We start from the raw sequence: 21,269 nt of genomic DNA, 5'->3' as shown, positions 1-21,269 counted from the left end.
CACATGTATGTACTTCACTTTTCATACCTACGCTCGGCGGTCGCTCTAGGGTTGTCAACTGTGACTTATGCACAAAAAACTATCGTGGTAGTGGCACTCGTATCTAGCTAATAGTGGCCGGGGCGGGGTGCTTACCTACCTACCTAACTGTCTGTTTAACGTTATAACGAACCATCGAAATACAAGCAGATACCAACTTAGCTCTCGTAAACCACTGGTAGCTTAAAAACGACAATTCATCTAGAAAGCTACAAAGCTATAATAATAGGGTATTTTTGACCACTAGTCAAAACAGTTTCATTTTGCGAACAGTTAAAACGATTAGGTAGGTACCCACTATTAATTGATTGAATGTTGAATTTAAACAACCGTCCACTGAACAGTTATAATAACTTTTTTTTGTTTCTCCATTATTGCACAAAAAAGTTCACAGACGCGTGCCTCAAGCGGATGGCACTCGCGCTCGAACTGGTCCCAACCGGTCCGAGATATAGTGTCCGTGAGCAGTGTCTATGTGTGCGTTGCTCGAGCGCACTTTGTATGTAGATTGATTTCTGTACTGTATCTGTTTTGTGCCCAAAGGCATTCTTTCAAATTCAAAATTTTCATCTCCAATCATTCAAAACAGTTTTTGGGTCAAACAGAAAACTGTGTTCACGTCTTTCCTGTAGACATACACAAGAGTTAAGGGCTATAAAGGTTAATTTTATTATTTAACCCTTATCCACGTGAAAAGGTCCTCCTTTTATTTAGAGAACTATGATAAAATCATTACTTACATGCCCACAAGCTGTTAACTATTGCCCACAGGAGTGAAAACTAGTGTGTTCGCGCGAACTGTACATTTTTCTCTCCTGTGGGCAATAGTTAACAGCTTGTGGGCATGTAAGTAATGATTTTATCATAGTTCTCTAAATAAAAGGAGGACCATTTCACGTGGATAAGGGTTAAATAAGAAAATTAACCTTTATAGCCCTTAACTCTTGTGTATGTCTACAGGAAAGACGTGAACACAGTTTTATGATTGACCCTTAATTACAAAATAAAAATAGCCATCGTATTATTACTTACGTACACTTAAAACAATTGCATTTCAATAGATTGCTTCTGTAAAAGTAAACTTAAGTACAAAAAAGTATTTTACTCAATTTTGCCTGAACTACAAAATTTTTTTCACACCACCTATTCGGAAAAGAGCTTTTTCTTCCCTTAGAAGGGATCAAAGCGGCACTTTTCCTCCCTGCTAGAAGGGATCAAAGTAACACTTTTCTGTCCTAGCACACTATTTTTACATCTTTTTGCACATTATTTTTTTAGCTTAAATAATCTTTAAGCATCAGATTGTGTCAACACTAAGATTTTTTATTTTCCTCATAGTTGATGTGAAAAGCAGTATGTGTCACACGGTATCAAAATTATTTCGTCTTGGGCGTTAACACTTGAATCCCTCATTACGCTCAGGATTCAATGTACGCCCTTGTCGGAAATATTATCATTTTAATCCCGTGTAACACAAACTACTATTTGTGTGTAGAAGAATGGATAATACGTTACCGGTGGTTCCTCCTGATGCAGGTGACCCGCCCGCAGCCAGGTCGACTGATGGATTGGTAATAATCACACTCGTGTGCTGCTGCGGTGGCGGAGGAGCAGTTGGCACGCTCTCGTCCAACGACGACCTTAAGTCGTTCCCATTAAGGTTTACATTCGCACTATCCACGCTACACAAGGGTCCTCGCCCACCGCCCGTCTGCACTATACCTTCAGCTAACCTCTTTATCTCAGCTATGCTCTCCCTTCTCATATCAGGATTCTCAACTGTACTCTTAATGTGTACTTCCTCCTCATCTAAGTCTTTAAGACTGTCTAAATCTACATCCCTACTATCACCCTGCTCAGTCTCTCCGTTTATATTCTCTTTATCTTCTGAATCCATTTCTATGTTGTCTACTTCATCTATGCTCGGTGCTCTTGATAGAACCGGTTTTGTATCTAGTTTCTTTTGTTCGGTTTCGTTTGGTTCAGGCGAAACCACTGGTGGATTGTCTGATATAATGCTGCAGTCGTCTTCGAATACCTGAAAATAGTGTTTGTTGTGATTTATCTTGCAAATATTTGGGTTAATCAACTTTTTCTTGTCACACGTTGCTATGGTTACGGTCTCCTGAGTCACTCTTGAAATTCTAGGTTTTTCGTATTTAAATGAACCAAACTTGCATTTTATGGTAGTTATAAGACCTTTCCATAATGGGATATCTACTGAGCATGTTAGTAGAACATGGTACAAGCAGTTCTTCTAACAATCTATGCTACTATTATCTCCTCGCTGATGGGACAGAATAACAACAAGAAATAGTTGATTGACCCATTTAGGAATGAGATCAATAGTTTTACCATTTAAACAACACTGAGGTCTGAATTCGATAATATTATCACCAGTGATCGGCACGACCCGTGACGCACCGCGGGATTGCGAGCAGAAATCATAATATGGACATGATTAGATTATAACATAACTCCGTGATTTTGTTAAATAGAATAATTTTATTGTATGATATATATTTGCAAATATACGATAAAGTGTTAAATAAACTTATAAATAATAATTAATTATTAAATAAAAAAATGATATATTACTATGTGATTATATACCTATTTTGAACTTGATGTCGTTTTATTTAATGGTAAAAATCATTCATCTTCCTATGTGGAATACCTTTATGTACTACAATCGGAAATACTGACTTCCTAAAAAGACCGAAATCTCGGGGCATATCCATGTTAACATAATGATTGAGGTCATTGACACCGTGCGACACGGGTCGTGCCGATCACTGATCATCACAGATTACTGAATACCACTGAGATTAACAGGTACGATGTCGCGCCTGAAAACACTATCAAAATTCAGTATCAAATGTAAAAACTCAAGGTCGTTTAGGCTGGCAAATGTAGACTCGTGAAACTCCAAGGGTTGCCAAAAGTCAATTGGTTAACTGTGACGTTGATACCTCGCTGGGCGATGCATTCTCGGCTGGCTTTAGCCTTCCAGAAGCCTCGCTCAGTCGGGCTATGGAGGCCGCCGTGGCCTCGCGGTCCCGCTGTCGCACGATGGCCTCCACGCAGAGCCACTCTGACATCACGGTCTCATACTGCCGGCGGCAAGCTGTGTCTTGTTCTGCGCGCTCTTCTGTCGTTGAGCCAAATCTACACAATAGAACAAGGGATATACGTTTTAAATGTGGCAATGTAGAAATATGTTGTGTTGGTCATTCAATCAATCAATTTATTTTGCTATAATAAGGGTTGGTTTACAGGTGTTATTACAATGTTATGTACCTACATTCCTTAATTAGCCAAAATCTATAACATGCAAAATATTCACAATTATTTACATATTTACAAATTCAATTGAAACTTAACTAAAAAACTAAATAATATTATATACCTAAATAATAAATATTTCTAACATTAATTACAATATTTATAATTTACATTAATTTAGCAAAAAATCATTCAATTTATAGAATCTACGTTCTAAAAGCCACTCCCGTATTTTTTTATTAAATTGGCTATCGGGCACTTCTTTGAGCTCTTGTGGTATTTTATTGTAAATTTTTACACACATCACCGTACAATTCTTCTTAAATCGGCTTGTTTTTTGTTGTTTGTCCACCACAAGTCGGCTACCGTTTCTTGTGTTCCGTGGATATAAATCACTAGCAGTTTTAAAAAGTGTTCTGTGCTTTCTTACAAATTTAGACACTTCTTCGATATATAAACATGCAAGAGGTAGTATACCCAATTTAAAAATAAAGGTTGACAAGATTCTAACATTTCAGAAGCGATGTCAATATCAAAGAGCTACGCAGTCCTTTCAAAAATTCGCTTTGCAGAAAAATGACTTACTCATAATATCCAAGTAGATATGGCCACACTTCTCGCCGTATGTCGTGCTGCACGCCGCCGTAGTACACCAGCCGGTACACTTCATCTTTATCGCTGACGGCGCCGCGCTCGTCCGTCATGGATCTCCACCGTTCCTCTGTCAGACCACCCTCGGCGCCCTCTGAACGGCGTTATCCAGAGTTATAATTATTACACCAATGTGTCACTTACGAAAGCTATTAAAACGAAATACCTACTTCTGAAAACTAATTAAGTATCTGTCGTACCTACTTTTGTTCTGATGCCTTTCTATTGCCTACTTAATTTACGAGAAAGAGCTTAGAATAACAAACCAGAACTCAGATTCCTAGCATTCTCCAAAAAATCAAGAGTAGCATCTTGTGAAATTTATGTGGAAATGTTCCAAAAATAACTACCTATCTATAGTTCGTTTTTTTAGCATTAGAAAGAAGGTAAGCGATCTTGACATGTCTTTTAATTGAAAAACGCTTTTTAAAAATCGAAAGCAAAAGAATCGTATTAGATTCATATCTTCTATATATATAAACGTGAAAGACCTGACTGACTGACTTAAATCAACGCACAGCCCAAACCGCTGGGACTAGAAAGTCCAAATTTGGCAAGTAGATTCCTTATAAGGTCTAGGGGTCCAAAGGATTTTTCAAAATTCATCCCCTAAAGTGGTGAAAATTAAAAAACTCTCGCGCGTGTGAAGCCGCGGGCAAAAGCTAGTTGTTACATATTTGCCATGACTTATTTTTAAAACATGTTTTTCAATTAAAATACACATCAAGATTGTTTACCTTTTTTCTAATGCAAAAAAAAACGAACTATAGATAGGTAGTTATTTTTGGAACATTTCCACATAAATTTCACAAGATGCTACTCTTGATTTTTGGGAGAATGCTAGGAATCTGAGTTCTGGTTTGTTATTCTAAGCTCTTTCTCGTAAATTAAGTAGGCAATGGAAAGGCATCAGGGCAAAAGTAGGTACGACAGATACTTAATTAGTTTTCAGAAGTAGGTATTTCGTTTTAATAGCTTTCGTAAGTGACACATTGGTGTAATGCCGTTTTAATTTATAATTTAACGAACATGGAACCAGGAATACCAATACTCTTGCTCTGAAGCTCTAATTTAACATATAGGTACTTACACCTAATTATTCCTAATTAAGTATCCATTACTATCCTTCATCCCAAAAAGTTAAGAGTAAAGAGGTTTGTTGGAAAATATCGACATGAATGTATATCTCAGATACTATAGTATCCAATCGGCTTGAATAAGGTCGGTGTCAGTAATTACCTCTTGGAACAATATTTGGGTGTACTAAGCCGCTCAAGTGTGTGCGAACAGTGGAGAGATGTCTGCAGTATGCTAGCCAGCCATAGAACGCGCGGGAAATAATCTGCCGACGCATCGTACTGCACACTAGCTCGATTGACGCTGACTGGAATAAATAGGAAAAAAGGAAAAGTTAAAAAAACGATGTTGTGTTTTGACAGGTGTTCCTAGTAACTTGTAAAAATTGTCTTGTTATTTGTAAATAAATTAATTACTTATTTTGGAATTACTTTAGTACTTTAAGGCACTTGATCGCATAGTGTCTATGTTTCAGTTCGGTCCCTCTCGATCACGAAACGCACCTAACACCGTCGACTCGTCGAGACTAAACTTACTGCTGGAGTGTTTTGAAGTTGAAATGGACTTCAGTAGACGTTATGGTGTATGCGATGGGTATTGCATTAATCACTCTAGGAGTGCCCCGAGTTTAGGCTGATGATAATGTTGTAATACCTGTTCTATTGGATGATGCTGTATCAGTGCCCGTTGAAGCCGACAGAAGGCGGGCAGTTCAGCGACGCAGCAGGCGGGGAGAACGACGCATGAGGACTACAGGGACGCTATAGGAGTGAGTCTTGGGAAAATGTCGTAATACCTGTTCTATGGGGTGATGCTGTATCAGCGTTGGTGGATTCCCATTGAGGCCAGCGGAAGGCGGGCAGTCCACAGACATGGTGCTGGAGTCTGATGATGTGGTGGAAGTGGACGCGAGAGGGCGTCGTGGTGTGCGCGGTGGGGACTGCACGCAACGCTCTAGGAGTGAGTGGCGCATCGCTGGAAACATTGCAATGACACTTTATTTTGTGCCAAGAAAAAATAGTCAAAATGCTATAAATATGAACCATTAAAATATATTTTAATAACAAAACTTCCGTGAGACAAAGACATAGTAAATATATTAAAAACGGGTCACTCACGTATTTTAAGTCGAAAACCGCTCGACATGTTTCACTTCGTACCGAGAAGTGTCATCAGGAGCTTGCGTTTACGGTGACGGACCGGCGCAGACTGCGGGCCGCAGCTCTCCGCGCCCGATGACTCGGCGCAGGCGCCGGTGGCGGCAGGGGAGGCGAGAAACTACCCTCATTTATGGCATTATTGTCAAACGATATAATGCGCCGGTCCGTCACCGTAAACGCAAGCTCCTGATGACACTTCTCGGTACGGAGTGAAACATGTCGAGCGGTTTTCGACTTAAAATACGTGAGTGACCCGTTTTTAAAACATTAAAATATAACTTGCCATATCACCTTAGGTAGGTATCTTTAGAGTAGAGCTAGAACGAAAGTCAGACTTTTCGTACCAGAAACGTACAGCATGGCATTATCAATCTAGAATAGATCATCCACAGTATCTCCATCCCATTTAACTTATCAAAGCTCTCTCTATACCTACCGATATATTTAGCAGAGAATTGGCAACTCATCTCGTCGTTTTTAGGGTTCCGTAGCCAAATGGCAAAAAACGGAACCCTTATGGATTCGTCATGTCTGTCTGTCTGTTTGTCCGTCCGTCTGTCCGAGTATGTCACAGCCACTTTTTTCCGAAACTATAAGAACTATACTGTTGAAACTTGGTAAGTAGACGTATTCTGTGAACCGCATTAAGATTTTCACACAAAAATAGAAAAAAAAAACAATAAATTTTGGGGGTTCCCCATACTTAGAACTGAAACTCAAAAATTTTTTTTTCATCAAACCCATACGTGTGGGGTATCTATAGATAGGTCTTCAAAAATGATATTGAGGTTTCTAATATCATTTTTTTCTAAACTGAATAGTTTGCGCGAGAGACACTTCCAAAGTGGTAAAATGTCCCCCCCCCCCCCCCCTGTAACTTCTAAAATAAGAGAATGATAAAACTAATAAAATATATGATGTACATTACCATACAAACTTCCACCGAAAATTGGTTTAAACGAGATCTAGTAAGCAGTTTTTTTTAATACGCCATAAATCCCCTAAATACGGAACCCTTCATGGGCGAGTCCGACTCGCACTTGGCCGGTTTTTAATATGTACTACATGTTTTTACTGGTTACCTTCGCGGTCGGCTATGGCGTTGTTGACAATTCGGAAGACGTAATCCCCAGCCGCCTCTTCCCATTCATTTTCGTCGGTCTCCCCGCTCTCGCAGAGGCTTGGCATCGGACGTCGGCGGCCTTTACCGCGCCCGAACACCTGAAGAAACGCCAACAATACGAGTATGTAGATTGTTTAAGGATTGCATTCGACAGGCGCGTATTAATTATTACAGAAAACAATGGATGGCATTTTGGTGAATCACTTCATCCAGAGTTAACACAAAAAAATTACATACGTACACTTCTAAGTGACATGCTTGAAGTAATTATGTTTTACCTTTCCAGCTCCTCTTTGTGACCAGAGTGGAGGATCGAGTTGTCCGTGCGGTAATAGTCCTGTTTCCAGGTTGCTCAGAAATGACAGAAGATGACCACCTGCGTAACAAATAAGTATAATTTAAACGTGAATCCACTTTCCAATATATAATAGTTATTTTAATTATTCTAAAATGAGTTTGTACAACCCTCAGTAAATGAAAAAAAAAGGTTTTTATCTCCGGGATTACCCAGGTAAGTCTGGACCACCGAGATACACGTTCACAACATCCCACGTGCACTCTTGCAGACACGCTCACCTTTAGGGAAGTGTATGGGCGGCCGCTGCACGCCGTCCTGTCCCACGAGGATGAGCGCGTCGGCGCTGGGCGCGCGGTGCACGTGCACGTACACCACCTCCCACTCGCACACTAGCGGACATCAGCTACACGCTGTGGAACAGTACACAGACACGCTCACCTTTAGGGAAGTGTATGGGCGGGCGCTGCACGCCGTCCTGCCCCACGAGGATGAGCGCGTCGGCGCTGGGCGCGCGGTGCACGTGCACGTACACCACCTCCCACACACACACTAGCAGACATCAGCTACACGCTGTGGAACAGTACACAGACACGCTCACCTTTAGGGAAGTGTATGGGCGGGCGCTGCACGCCGTCCTGCCCCACGAGGATGAGCGCGTCGGCGCCGGGCACGCGGTGCACGTGCACGTACACCACCTCCCACACGCAGACTAGCAGACATCAGCTACACGCTGTGGAACAGTACACAGACACGCTCACCTTTAGGGAAGTGTATGGGCGGGCGCTGCACGCCGTCCTGCCTCACGAGGATGAGCGCGTCGGCGCCGGGCGCGCGGTGCACGTGCACGTACACCACCTCCCACACGCAGACTAGCAGACATCAGCTACACGCTGTGGAACAGTACACAGACACGCTCACCTTTAGGGAAGTGTATGGGCGGCCGCTGCACGCCGTCCTGTCCCACGAGGATGAGCGCGTCGGCGCCGGGCGCGCGGTGCACGTGCACGTACACCACCTCCCACACGCACACTTGCAGAGACATCGCCCAGTACACGCTGTAGAACAACAATCTATCACAGTTACTTTTTCCTGGTTCTCGTAAAGGAATGTCTTAATATCATAGTAACTTGCAACGTAGTGTTTCATCTCCTCTGTACATATTATCAGTAGGTAAGCAAAATCGAATTTTTTTTTAATAATTTTATTTGAGATGGCGCTTGGTTAACTAATGAAAATTTATCAATAAAATTGGAAGTGCTATTAATAAAGTGTAGGTAGGTAGGTACCCAGTTATCTTATGATAGAACACGCGCTTTCTTAGGCGTGAATTGGATGAATAATTCGATTATCCAAAACGCCGAGAGTTTTCTTGCACGAGCCGATGAATTTTCCACTTTCCTTTATAATCCGCGAGCATGTCGAGCATTCTAAGTTTTCCAATTACGTTCCCTTGACAGAAACAAAACATCTGAAAGTGTTTAATTGAATTCGGCGAAACAATGCCGGTTTTTTCGTATTTATCATCAAAAAAATAACTAAGTTTCGAATCGGCAACCCACCACGGGGATACATTAATTAACTTGGGCTTGTAAATCAGACCAAAAAGGCCAATTGCCCATTAGGCCATTACAAAACAGCCACCTTTTTTTTACAAACAACTGTCGATGGGGTGCGGTAAAACGATACGGCGAATGGTTTTAATGTAAATTTAACAATAAATGTAGGTATATACTTATTCTATTTCGATTTAGTCTGCCAATTATTTTCAAGGCTTGCGTGTCCGTAATTTTATTATTTCATTGAAAAGGTTATTAGTGACGGCATTCCCTAGGGCAGATGAAATAACGATATTTTAGTCATTATGTCACTCTAATATTTATTAACCTTTTTCTTTTACGGTTTTCAATTTAGACCGAAGTTTACGAACAGGTTGGGTCGAAGGCGGCGTACGAATAAGTACAAAGTATGGTAGGACAAATAAAAAAAAAAAACAACATACCAGTCTATACACAAGGGGCCAGAGCAAAGACGCCTGTACACAGTGCAGGGCGCAGCGCTGCACATGACACATGTGTGAGGGCAGGCGGACGCATGCACTAGGTGACAGCGAAAACTACACAACAAAGCTATACACATGTAGTTGGTCCATAAAGCTGATATACACCAGTGGCAGTGCGTCCAAAATATTCGTAGGGAGGCCGGAGTTATTTGGTAAAAGTGATCTGGTAGAAAACTGAAAGCCGGTGTGAATTAAATTCTTTGGACGCTCCGCCATTGATATACACCCACCTAAGTACTTTGTCGCAGAAAAAGCTACATTTCAGAATATAGCGGGTCAGCGGTATCACTGATGCGGGGATAGGGCGATGGGCGATAGGGCGAGCCTCGTTTCATGAAAGCTTGTGATTTGTAATACAGGCTTTAAATAATTTTATTTAAGAAAGACGATATCATGTTTCCGTCTTATAAACTTGTTTTGTTTAAAACGAGACTTCCGCTTGTAGTACAAGCTGTACAAGTTATTATACTTAGTTTTCATGAAGCAGGAGCCAGATACCGCCCTTCCCTTGTGAAGGCAGCAACAATCGCTGACTGAAGTGTTACTTTAATTCGTTGTATTTGCTGTCATCTTAATACAATTTTACGAGTTTTGTTTTTTAAGGTTATAAATTGTATGGAGATGTTAGCTATCACCATACTCAAATTATGCGAAATATAAATTATAGTTGCGGCAATAACTTAATTATAATACAAAATGCGACAAGGCGCTAAAGTTTCCAACTATTTTGCATAGACCATAGCTACAGACTGCGGCGTAGAGCAAAATAAAGGTGTATTATGCACATTGCCACTTTACTTACCTACTTTAACATTAACATAAAAATATATACATAACGTTTTAATTTCTCATAATACGTGTAGAGAGAAATAATTCTAATAAAGTCTTCGTGTGCTATAATTCAAACTCTCAATTACAGACGAAGCCCACGTTTATCCACCGCGGTAGAAAATATTTCGTACGCAATCCAATATTACCCGGAATCAGGAAATTATGGTTTGTTGCTGGCAAGTCAACTTTGTTGCTGTTTGTAGAAAAACGTGCGAAATTCAAAAATGTGTATGGGATATCGATCCTTAGCGCCTTTCGCACATTTTATATTTTTTTCTATTGACAAAGCTGACTGGCCAGACTATAATATAGGTATATTCGTTTTCAAGTGGAATGTACAACACACACACACAGCATAAACTAAGCAACATACGTACAACTTAAAACAAAGTATAAACAACACAACAACACATTATAATTATTATTATCAGCTCTGAAGCATAATACTTTTTACACGACACAAAAATATTATACATACATAAATCTCTTAGATTTCAAAACACGCACTCAAAGCTGAAAGTTCACAAACAACAAAACAACACAAGTCGAATTAATAACTAAGTTAAAAGCACGGGTTTAAAACTTTGCAAAATCCAAGCTCATGTTTGAAACAACTAAGAATTCCAACATTTAATAACAGGTAACAATTATTCAAGAAACTTAAAAGGTGCAGTTTATAATACTTGCAGAGGGCTCGAAAATAAATTATTTATTAAAGAAAGCAAACTCGATCGGACTAGGGATTAAAGTACATACAATCGCATGAACCAGAGGCTTGTGAATAGAAACTTTGTGCTTTGCATTTCAGTTTTCAGTGAAGTGTTTATAAGCGGCTTTAGAGACTGTTAAAGGTTATTACGCTACCTATTTGCCACTTAGGGACTGGGTACGAAAAAGGGGAAATTACTTGAGTGCGGTTGGAGTGGTTAGTGCTTATTGGCCTGGAAATATGTATTATTCAATGAAAGAAACGATTTTCAACAAACTACTTCAACGAAAGATAAAAAAAATCTAAACTGGAAAATGAGCTACGAACTACTTAAATACTTTTTACATTAACAATAACAAAGCATTAACGCTACACTTAGAGGAAAAGCTTTAGCATATAGAAATTGTAGGGTTGACTTTATAGATGTCGTACCACTTTTGCATAATATTTCCAATGAAAGAGGACGACAAATAAATATCTAAAAATCTTTGAGGCCATTTCAGGTTGCTCTGAAGTATCGGCTAGGGCAGCTATGAGACTTCATACCTCTTGTCAACGCCTTCGTTCTCGGCGTACCCATTCATGAGCTGATTGGGGGTCCACTTAATGATCAGACCGGCTGCGGTCTGGTGCAGGCTCAGGTAGCCCGGCATGGGTTCCGCTACATCTTTCTGAAGTTACAATATTTAAGGTCGGTATTATCATGTTTTTCTCGTTCGCAGGTAGCATCCAACCTATATATGTATGGCTTACTTGGAAAAATGCCAAATAAAACGGATTGAGTTTTAAAAATTGGCCGCTTGGGATCGGATTTCAAGGAAACCGCCGGCGGCAATGAGATAAAATTGAAAGATACCGTCTAAAAATATGCCAAAGAATTTTGTAAACCAATTCTCGTTAAGATAAAATAGGTACTGAAATATCTTTGCCGATGATGCTTATTTTTGATATGATGTATTTATGTTGCTAGAGATATTTGGTTGGCAGAATTGATTAATTAATGATCTATAACTGATGGCTGTATCTTCGAGCCATGTCGTCCCGAGAACCTCTATAAAATAAGGGAGAGACCTGTGAAGTCTTACCGGTTGTACGCGTACATTGTTCTTGCCATATAAGAGCGCCGCACGGGAGTTCTGGTGCAAACTCTCCACGTAATCCTTCGCTGTCGATCCACCGGCGTTGATTGCACCTAAATTTAACATTTTTTATTTTTTTATTTATTTAGAACACAAACAGTCACATAATGCAAATGAATTTTTAGTACAATGTAGTGTACTTAACATACTTAAGAAACAGACCTGGAGGTTCATTAATGAGTACATAATGTTAACATACATAATAACCAGTGATCGGAATTGGTAGTGCCATTTCACGGGACTTCGGTGCGTAAGCTTAGTATGGATATACCTTTTCACCCCGGGATTTCATATTACCTACTTCAATTAAAGACATGCCAAGAAATATTTTTGTGAAAAAAACCGGCCAAGTGCGAGTCGGACTCGCGTTCCAAGGATTCCGTACATTAAGTCCGACTCACGCTGACTGCACATTTCTAATAGGTTTTCCTGTCATCTCTTTACCTATGTAAAGAACTATTTTGTGTATTTTTTTCAAAATTTTAGAACCAGTACTTTCGGAGATAAGGGAGGGGGGGGGGGACTATTATCTTGAATAACGGCTAAACTATTAAGCCAAAAATTATTAAAAAAAATATTTTTAAATCCTTACAATGAGCTCTTTTATTTGATATGTAACACGACACGATATAGTTTGAAAAACTATAATTTTCTCATTTACCCCCCAAAAATGGCCTCCATATTTAAAATTCATTTATTTGCGTTACACGTCCATCTTTGGGTCACAAACTGACATATGTGTGCCAAATTTCAACTTAATTATCCAGTAGTTTCGGAGGAAATAGGCTGTGACAGACGGACGGACAGACAGACGCACGAGTGATCCTATTAGGGTTCCGTTTTTCCTTTTGAGGTACGGAACCCTACAAATAAGAGTCTTGGAATCCCGAGTCTTATCCATGTTAAGTACAATGTTTGAGGTCATTCACCCCAAATGACACTACCTATTCCGATCATTGATAATAACCGCAGAAAGAAAAATAAATTTGAAATTATGAGCCATACCTACTTAAATTATAGGTATTTACCAGTCTTCAAAACAAACAGTATTGTGTGAAGTTATATAGAGGGTAGGTACGTAGAAGATTGGAAAATAGGTTTAACATCAATATCTAATTTAGTGTTATTGGATAAGACAAGTAGTCATCAATTTATTTCACTATTTGGTAGGTAGGACAATCGGAAAGTTACGTTTATACATTTTGTTACCTATTTAAAACAATTTTTAATATCTAAACTAATATTTAAACTCAAATTTATTTCTATTAGGTACCTACTTGCTTTATTCAAATACATTTATCAAGAGCCGTTTGCGTATTTTGATGACGAGGCCAGCATGACGAGGAATTTTCGACTAAAATTCGCTAGTGACCCATTTGAATGACCCGTAAATATTAGGCTGCCGTGATATAGGCATTTATACTGCGAAAAATCAGACCTCGTAGTTCTTTCATGTATATATTCATACATACTTATACTCATATCCAAGTTTAATATAACAATAAATACAAATGGTCGGAGTTTCGATGGAAACATTGGCCCTGAACTGCTAAAAGTCAAACAAGTTTGATGTGGCTTACCACGCGTAGGTGGAATAACAAGAAAACTTGAAGAAAGTTCAACTGAAAGTGTACACATCACTTATACTTCGGATATAATAGCATAATAATGTATAATATGACAGTATTATTTACCTTAATAAATATAGCCTGCCGTGCCTGTGTATGTCGTGTTGGTGGGAAATCGAGTCTGTTTAGTCGAGTCTAAATTTAAAGACCTCGTTTTTACCAGGACTCCACGATTAAAAAGCGTTCGAGTTTTTTAAAGTCCCGAGTTGAGTCAGAAATGCCAATCGTTTTCGCAAAGGTTTCAGCTGATTGTAAGATCAGGTAGCCGAGGATCCCCAGTTGATTCATGACGCAATAGGGAAAAGCTCTAGAAAATGTTAGTACCAGTGTTGGCAGAGCCACTGTCATCCGATGATGTGTTGAGGCTCCTCCCGAAGTTCAGAATGGGCCGCCTCACCGAAGGCGGTGTGGTCGTTCCAGCTGACATCCTGTGGCGTTGGACCTGTGACAATACAATAGTCATATTTTAGTTATTTTAGTTCTAAGCTATCGGAGGCCAGGAAAAAACCCAACAACCCATAATCTGATCATAATCGCAGGGAACAGTTGGGTTAGAGCAGTGAACAACTTTTGTCGTTCAGTTACCTACAGACAGAAATCTACAACGAAAACAAGAACGATCTGTTTCGGTATAGGTAAGAGTTTAAGTCTACTCGTATCAAAACACAAAACAATAAAAGAGATCAAATCATCTTTCCAAAAAAGAAACAACGAAATATGTAGGAAAATAAAAAGTACTTTTGCTTGTTTATTGCAAAACATACTCGTAAATGGGAACCTTTGATCTAAAGGCACAATACAAAGCACGTTTTCCAACATAAAAATATATATTAGCTAGTCCTTATGAAATATTTAATAGGCAACCTATATGAAATATTTCATAAGGACGTAAAAAAGATGTAAGCCGCCTTACGTAGTAAACGCGAAGGAAATATTAACTGAAAAATTACCGGCATGAAAACAAAGGCACTGGTCAAGGTGCCATTACCGCCCTTGGCCTGTAGTGGCGCTTAGTTAGAAAGTGCTCTAAAAATGCACTTTCCCTTCAACGTCGCACGTTAAGGCTCCACGAAAGTGGGACGATCGTAATGGAATTATTTCATTACCTCCACGCGACCTACGTGACCATAAATGTGACGTAAAGTACGGAGCTATGAAAATAAGTCACAAATGTATGAATTTCCATACAAACTACACAAAATGGCCTGTCTTTATTACTCTTAATTAAATTAATACTCTTTGATATTTAGCTTTGAAAGTTAGAAACAAAACGACTGAAGAATATAATGAAAAAAAAACCTATTTATTATTTAGCGTAGCTTCAATAATCGTATTTTTATACCACGACGATAGAGCAGCATCCTGATGGTCAGTGGACACCGTAGTATATGGGCGTTTGCAACTCTTGGGGGCCTAGCCAAAATCACAATCGTTGATAACAAACGCTAATCGCAACGACAGATTCCATCTGACGCGATAGTCCTAACTTTTACTCACGCACGCCACGGACGCCACGGTCATAACAAACTTACCACTTCGAACTCAAACCACATTAATTAACTTATTTCGTTACTATCGTGTTAATGTGTGTATTACTGAAAACCGCAACCAGCCTGTGTAACGACTCGTTACAGGAATTAAAAAAAAATGACGTACTTATGTAGATTTAACTATAAAATGCTCTCTTTTGTCCTAGAGTTTCTATACTATAATTAGTAGCTAATGCTTGCTGTAAAAAAGGTACCTACCTGAATGAATTGGGTAGGTACCTACATCTACTAAAAACCTACCACCTACCGAAACCATTACAAAAATTTAGAACGAACCGAAAATATTGACCGAACTTACTACATGAAACATGGAATTACTTAACTACGATGATTCAAAATTTTAAAATATATTCTGTATTTAGACCTCAAAGACTTTTTCACAAGTTCATTGAAGCTCTACACTCTACAGGATTAAGGTGCGCACTTTTTAAATATGAAAGTAGGTATTTAAACTTTGTTGAGATAGGTACTCAGATTATACAAGCACGTAATTTCAAAGTCAATTTCCAAAAATCAAATACACTTCGTTGGTTGTTATAAAAGACTTTACAAACTCAAAGTTCATTATGATTATGACATGCAAATAATTGCTCCGATCAAAGTCGTCCGCCGCTCTGAATTGAACGCTAATCGTTTGTTAGCTGATACAATTTTGATTCTGTCGCTCGGAACCAGGAACAAGTATAATAGAAAAATTGGATACAAAGTATGTGCATTGAATTTGCCTGTAATGAAAATGAAATACCTTTGTTACCAAAACCTGGGTAGGTGCATGACTTTGCGAATGCAAAATAGTATAGGTATTTGGTATCAGCGTAAAAGGAACATCCTTGGGAAATGGAGTAGTAGGTACCTTCAAAATACGATTAGGATATAAGTATTTTATTACCGCCGTAAGTTGCGACAGCGACTAGTAAGTCACCAAGCGACTGTCGCAACTTACGGCTATTATTTAAGAGCCCATCAACGTGCACACTAACGCCACTGCTAAATAATCGTGATCGCTATGTTGCTGGATTCGTCAATCTATGCGTCCAAAGTTAAAACGGCCGTTTTCGTTTTGAGTTCATATATATTCATATTCATATTTATTTGCAGAAAAGGGGTTAGTTACAGGTCTTCTAGTTAGGTTAGTAATGATCTACCTTGATCCGCTATCTCATGACAGCATGCAAATTATTCTTAAAACTACATTCTTCAACATTCAAGTAGGTATTTACAAAGTACATTAATTAGCTGTATACACTTATACACAATACATTTACGAGGGGCGTTCAAAATATTCTCGGTATTGATATCTTACGACCTCTTCTAAAATTTCTTTCGTTACTGGCCGCTAAGGTTTATTCATTGACATTAAAAAAAAGTATAATTCGAACCGAGATGGTCTTTTGTTTTTCTGCAATTGCTGAACAAACATGAACATCATGTGCGAATTGACAATGTTAACTAAATTAGAACATCGATGCGTGATAAAATTCTTGACAAAACAGGGTAAAAATCAAAAAACCATAAAAGAGGAAATGGATTGTGTTTACCGTGAGTCTGCTCCTTCTTTATCTACCATTCAAAAGTGGTCAAGCGAGTTTAAACGCGGAAGGGAGAGTATTGAAGATGACCCTAGACCTGGCCGGCCTGTAGTAGCTACTTCACAAGAAAATATTGATAAAGTGGAAAAACTTATATTGGAAGATGGTCGAGTGAAGGTAAAATCTATAGCACAAGTAACCAATCTCTCTATTGGTACCGTACATGATATTATACATGACCATCTTAATATGTCAAAAGTAAGTGCAAGATGGGTTCCGCGAATGCTGACTCGGCTTCAAAAAGACATGCGTGTAGCTTGTTGTTCCGATTTTATTGACCTGTGCGGTGAAAATCCTGATGAGGTGCTGCAAAGAATAGTTACTGGAGATGAAACCTGGGTTCATCATTATGACCCAGAGAGTAAACAAGAGTCCATGCAGTGGCACATTAAGGGTTCAGCTCATCCCAAGAAGTTCAAGGTCATCCCTTCAGCTGGCAAGGTCATGGCCACGATATTTTGGGATTGTGAAGGAGTATTACTAATCGATTATAAAGAAAAAGGTGTAAATATCACAGGACAGTACTACGCTAACATTCTACGTCAATTAAAGGATGTAATTAAAGAAAAGAGGCGAGGAAAGTTAACCAAAGGTATTCTGCTTCTGCAAGACAACGCCCCCGTCCATACTGCTCATATTGCCAAGGCAGCTATTGTTGAATGTGGGTTTAAAACTGTTACTCACCCACCGTATAGTCCGGACTTAGCCCTCAGCGACTTCTTTTTGCTCCCCAATCTTAAAAAGGATCTGCGTGGAAATAAATTTTCTGACGATGAAGCATTGAAGGCGGCAGTGGAGGAGCATTTTTACACGAAAGATAAAATTTATTTATACGAGGGATTAAAAAAAATAATTGATCGATCTTTTAAGTGTATGAACATAGGGGGGGAGTATATTGAAAAATAAAAATATCAAACTTTTCGTACTTGTTTGTTTTCATTCTCATACCGAGAATATTTTGAATACCCCTCGTACATTAATTTATGAACAATGTCAAGTTAAAATGATGCCAAATAATAAGAAAACAAAAAATTAAAAATCAATACATTTTTCATGTCATCATGTTTTTATAATGCCAAAATTCTTTCAAGTTGTAAAAACAATGATCTTGGAGCCAAATTCTAAGGGTACAATTGAATTCCTTGCCTTCAAGATTCCTAATTTCTGTTGGTAGATTGTTGTAAACGAGAATACACATATAATACGCATTCCGTTTGTAAATTTCAGTCCTACCAGCGTGGCTGTGGTCTTAAAGACCTCTGTAAGGTGCCCTCAAGTTACCTGTGAATACCTCAGACCTTTTCTTAAAATAATTTGGAAATTTGTTAATAAACAAAGATATTTTGTAAATGTACATACAAGTTAATGGATGAATGTTAAGCGCTTTAAAGATACTTTAGGTTTACAGCCAGGCATAGATTGACGAATCCAGCAACAGAGAAACTAATAGTTTGATGTATTCAAAAGGTACTTTAATACAAGATACAGTACATAGCGGCCCCCTTTTTTTAAATTTCTTTCGTTAAATTTAAATGATCACGATTATTTAGCAGTGGCGCTAGTGTGCACGTTGATGGGCTCTTAAAGTTTTTAACGAAGACCAAATTGAATCGTGAACAGTCAGGATGCATAAAATAAATAGGACCAAAAAGTTATTAAGTAGGTAGGTACCTTTAAATGTCTATAATATATATCAAAACAAAATGTAAATATGTAGGTAATACGGAAGAAGACATAATCGAATAATCCTGCTCGAAAGTAGGATTATTCGTTTAGTACAAGATTAATAAGCAAACAAACATAAATTTGTATACTAAAGTAATTTTGTATTCATAATATTAAAAGATTCCAAACCATAATTTGATTGCCAGTTGTGTACCGAGTACATAACAAATTTGTTACGAGTACCTACCTACCAAACTGTGGGTAGGCCGATACGGTGTGTTTACTTTTTTGACCCTTTTAGGGTTTCGGTAAACGTATTCAGAACTTAGTTCCAGTATAATACTTGTAGGTATATAAAACATAACATATACTCGTACCTAAGAGCAAAAAGCGGACCGCTTTTTTACGTCCTAAAAGCTTCGGTTCGTAGCGATCTCTATGTAATTCCTTTTTCAAAATGATTAATGAACAGTACTTTGCGGCAGTTTCTTGCTGGGTATGAAACAGGAATAAAATGATTTATTTACCGTACATGTTATATTTTGTGCGTTATATTGAAATCCTTTTAACAGTAGTCGTTAAATATGAATTTAAGTAGGTAGTTAGGTACCTTACATTTAAATGTACCGTAATGACGCACTTGTTACTTTTAAAAATTATAAGTACCTACCTACCTAGATGATTGTAGATGTATGTAATTTGTAGTAATTTATGTAAAAAAAGTAGCTAAGTAATCTGATTGTGACTTTAAATAAAATCCGCGCCATTTGTAGCATTATATCTACTCATAGTCATAGGCTACTGTTTACTGTATAATGCTGTTTATGCTGTAAAATAGGTTTTGCACGAATAATATTATATCAAGAAACTAAACCAAATAAGATTTAAACATGTTTATTAACCAAACATTTAGTAATCCTATAACAGACTTCATTGAAATTGTAACCAGAAGCAAGTAGAGCTATACGAGACCTACCAACAGTACCAACGAGACCCAATTCGAATCTCAGAAAAAAATCAAGGTAAACTGGAACTCACCAGCTCGTCGGCCGGCGGGTCTGTCCAGAAGCAAGCCGGGGCCTTCGCTTTAGAGTACTCCAAAGCACACGGTCCCACGAGCAGCGAGCTAAGAATACTCCCGAAGTCTGGATCGGCGACCAGCGCGTCTCGTTCGTAGTATCGATTCGCGTTGCTAACAAGATGCTCGATTATTTTAGCGAGTTGACGCTCGAACAATGCTATTCGGATCCAGAGATATCTGAAACAAAAGAGATGCTGTAAATATACGGTCTGTAGACATTTGTAACGCTGTTTGAGAAGTTGGGATTGTTCAATGTGTTAATTAACAGTACTTGTGTGTAAACGTTCCACAAAACCGTTTAGTGAAGGGTCAGTTCCATAAACCAAATATAACAAAATTTGGCATGATCTTCGTATACCTACAGCCAAACCAGTTACTTTACTGTAATAAATAATTAATTGTAAATGAATGACATGGCATAACGAAGTCACCTCGGTGAAAGGTGGGTGACAAGTCAAAATTTTGAATAGAGTTTTTGTGTCGCAGGTATGTATAAATTACATGTTAATTTACATACCTTCGTATCGTATTAATATGTACCGATGTCACTAAAAATGTTGATTGGTATGGAATTTAAAATAGAAAGAAAAAAAACGTATTGTATATCATGTATATGTATATACCTACGGTTATAAGAACACATAAAGTTAGTTCAACAAACAATGGAATCTTAAGAATAACAAATTATTTTCAATAAAGATAGTAATTTGTTTTATTAGATAACGCCGATATGCTTTCACATTAATCCATTGAACACAGACGAAAATTTGATACATTACATTAGAAATGAGGCAGTATTGTTATTGTTATAAAATAATACACTAAACAAATCTGCTACAGAAATATGCTGAAACATTTTAACTCCAACACATTTCAGTTACAGATTAGGTTGTAAAATGAAGTTTGCTTTATCTGTATTTCACCACAATTTAGCTTCAGAGCGCAGATTTAATTTAAATATTAGTAGACGTGGGTATTTATAGTACCTACCTAAGTACGAGACATAAACTTTACAATATTTTATAAAAGGGATTCAAACTTTATTACAACATGCTTACTGCAAAATAAAATTACTATTATAAGTAGTTAGGTAGCTTTGAAATTTGTATTACCTACGGGTTTTTTTTTTCATTAGATCTTTGGGAGTAACCTCGTTTATACAACGTTATATAATATGAATGACTACGAGTCTTCCCAAACAGTGTTAAGGCAATCAAGTCTTTTCTTCACCTATTTTACCTACTTACCTAAAATGAAATCATCAGTATGCAAAGCTGTCATTATGCCATTTTTAGGCGTCACAAACCCGGTTTCACTGAAATCGAAAAAACCGGAAAAACCGGGTTTACAGCCAAATGCAAAAACCGGGTTTTATTTAGATAAAA

General features: G+C 38.2%; 1 protein-coding gene across 1 annotated transcript in view; it reads right to left on the bottom strand.

Annotated features, from left to right (window-relative positions):
• LOC134656982 (small G protein signaling modulator 2-like) overlaps positions 1–21,269 on the bottom strand; it is a 100,446-nt gene that overhangs the window by 11,818 nt on the left and 67,359 nt on the right. Inside the window, exons 5-17 of the mRNA XM_063512547.1 lie at positions 19,842–20,061; positions 14,324–14,441; positions 12,318–12,424; positions 11,779–11,903; positions 9,633–9,746; positions 8,552–8,688; positions 7,614–7,711; positions 7,295–7,433; positions 5,849–6,027; positions 5,215–5,359; positions 3,910–4,069; positions 3,012–3,207; positions 1,555–2,077 (exon numbers count right to left, since the gene is read on the bottom strand). Coding sequence (XP_063368617.1) covers positions 1,555–2,077; positions 3,012–3,207; positions 3,910–4,069; positions 5,215–5,359; positions 5,849–6,027; positions 7,295–7,433; positions 7,614–7,711; positions 8,552–8,688; positions 9,633–9,746; positions 11,779–11,903; positions 12,318–12,424; positions 14,324–14,441; positions 19,842–20,061 — 2,261 coding nt within the window. The remainder of the gene's footprint in view (positions 1–1,554; positions 2,078–3,011; positions 3,208–3,909; positions 4,070–5,214; positions 5,360–5,848; positions 6,028–7,294; positions 7,434–7,613; positions 7,712–8,551; positions 8,689–9,632; positions 9,747–11,778; positions 11,904–12,317; positions 12,425–14,323; positions 14,442–19,841; positions 20,062–21,269) is intronic.

Source organism: Cydia amplana, chromosome 19 (genome assembly GCF_948474715.1).
Source record: "Cydia amplana chromosome 19, ilCydAmpl1.1, whole genome shotgun sequence".
NCBI classification, from domain to species: domain Eukaryota; kingdom Metazoa; phylum Arthropoda; class Insecta; order Lepidoptera; family Tortricidae; genus Cydia; species Cydia amplana.
Note: the sequence above shows the minus strand (reverse complement) of the source record. Positions and strands in the feature narration are given on the sequence as shown.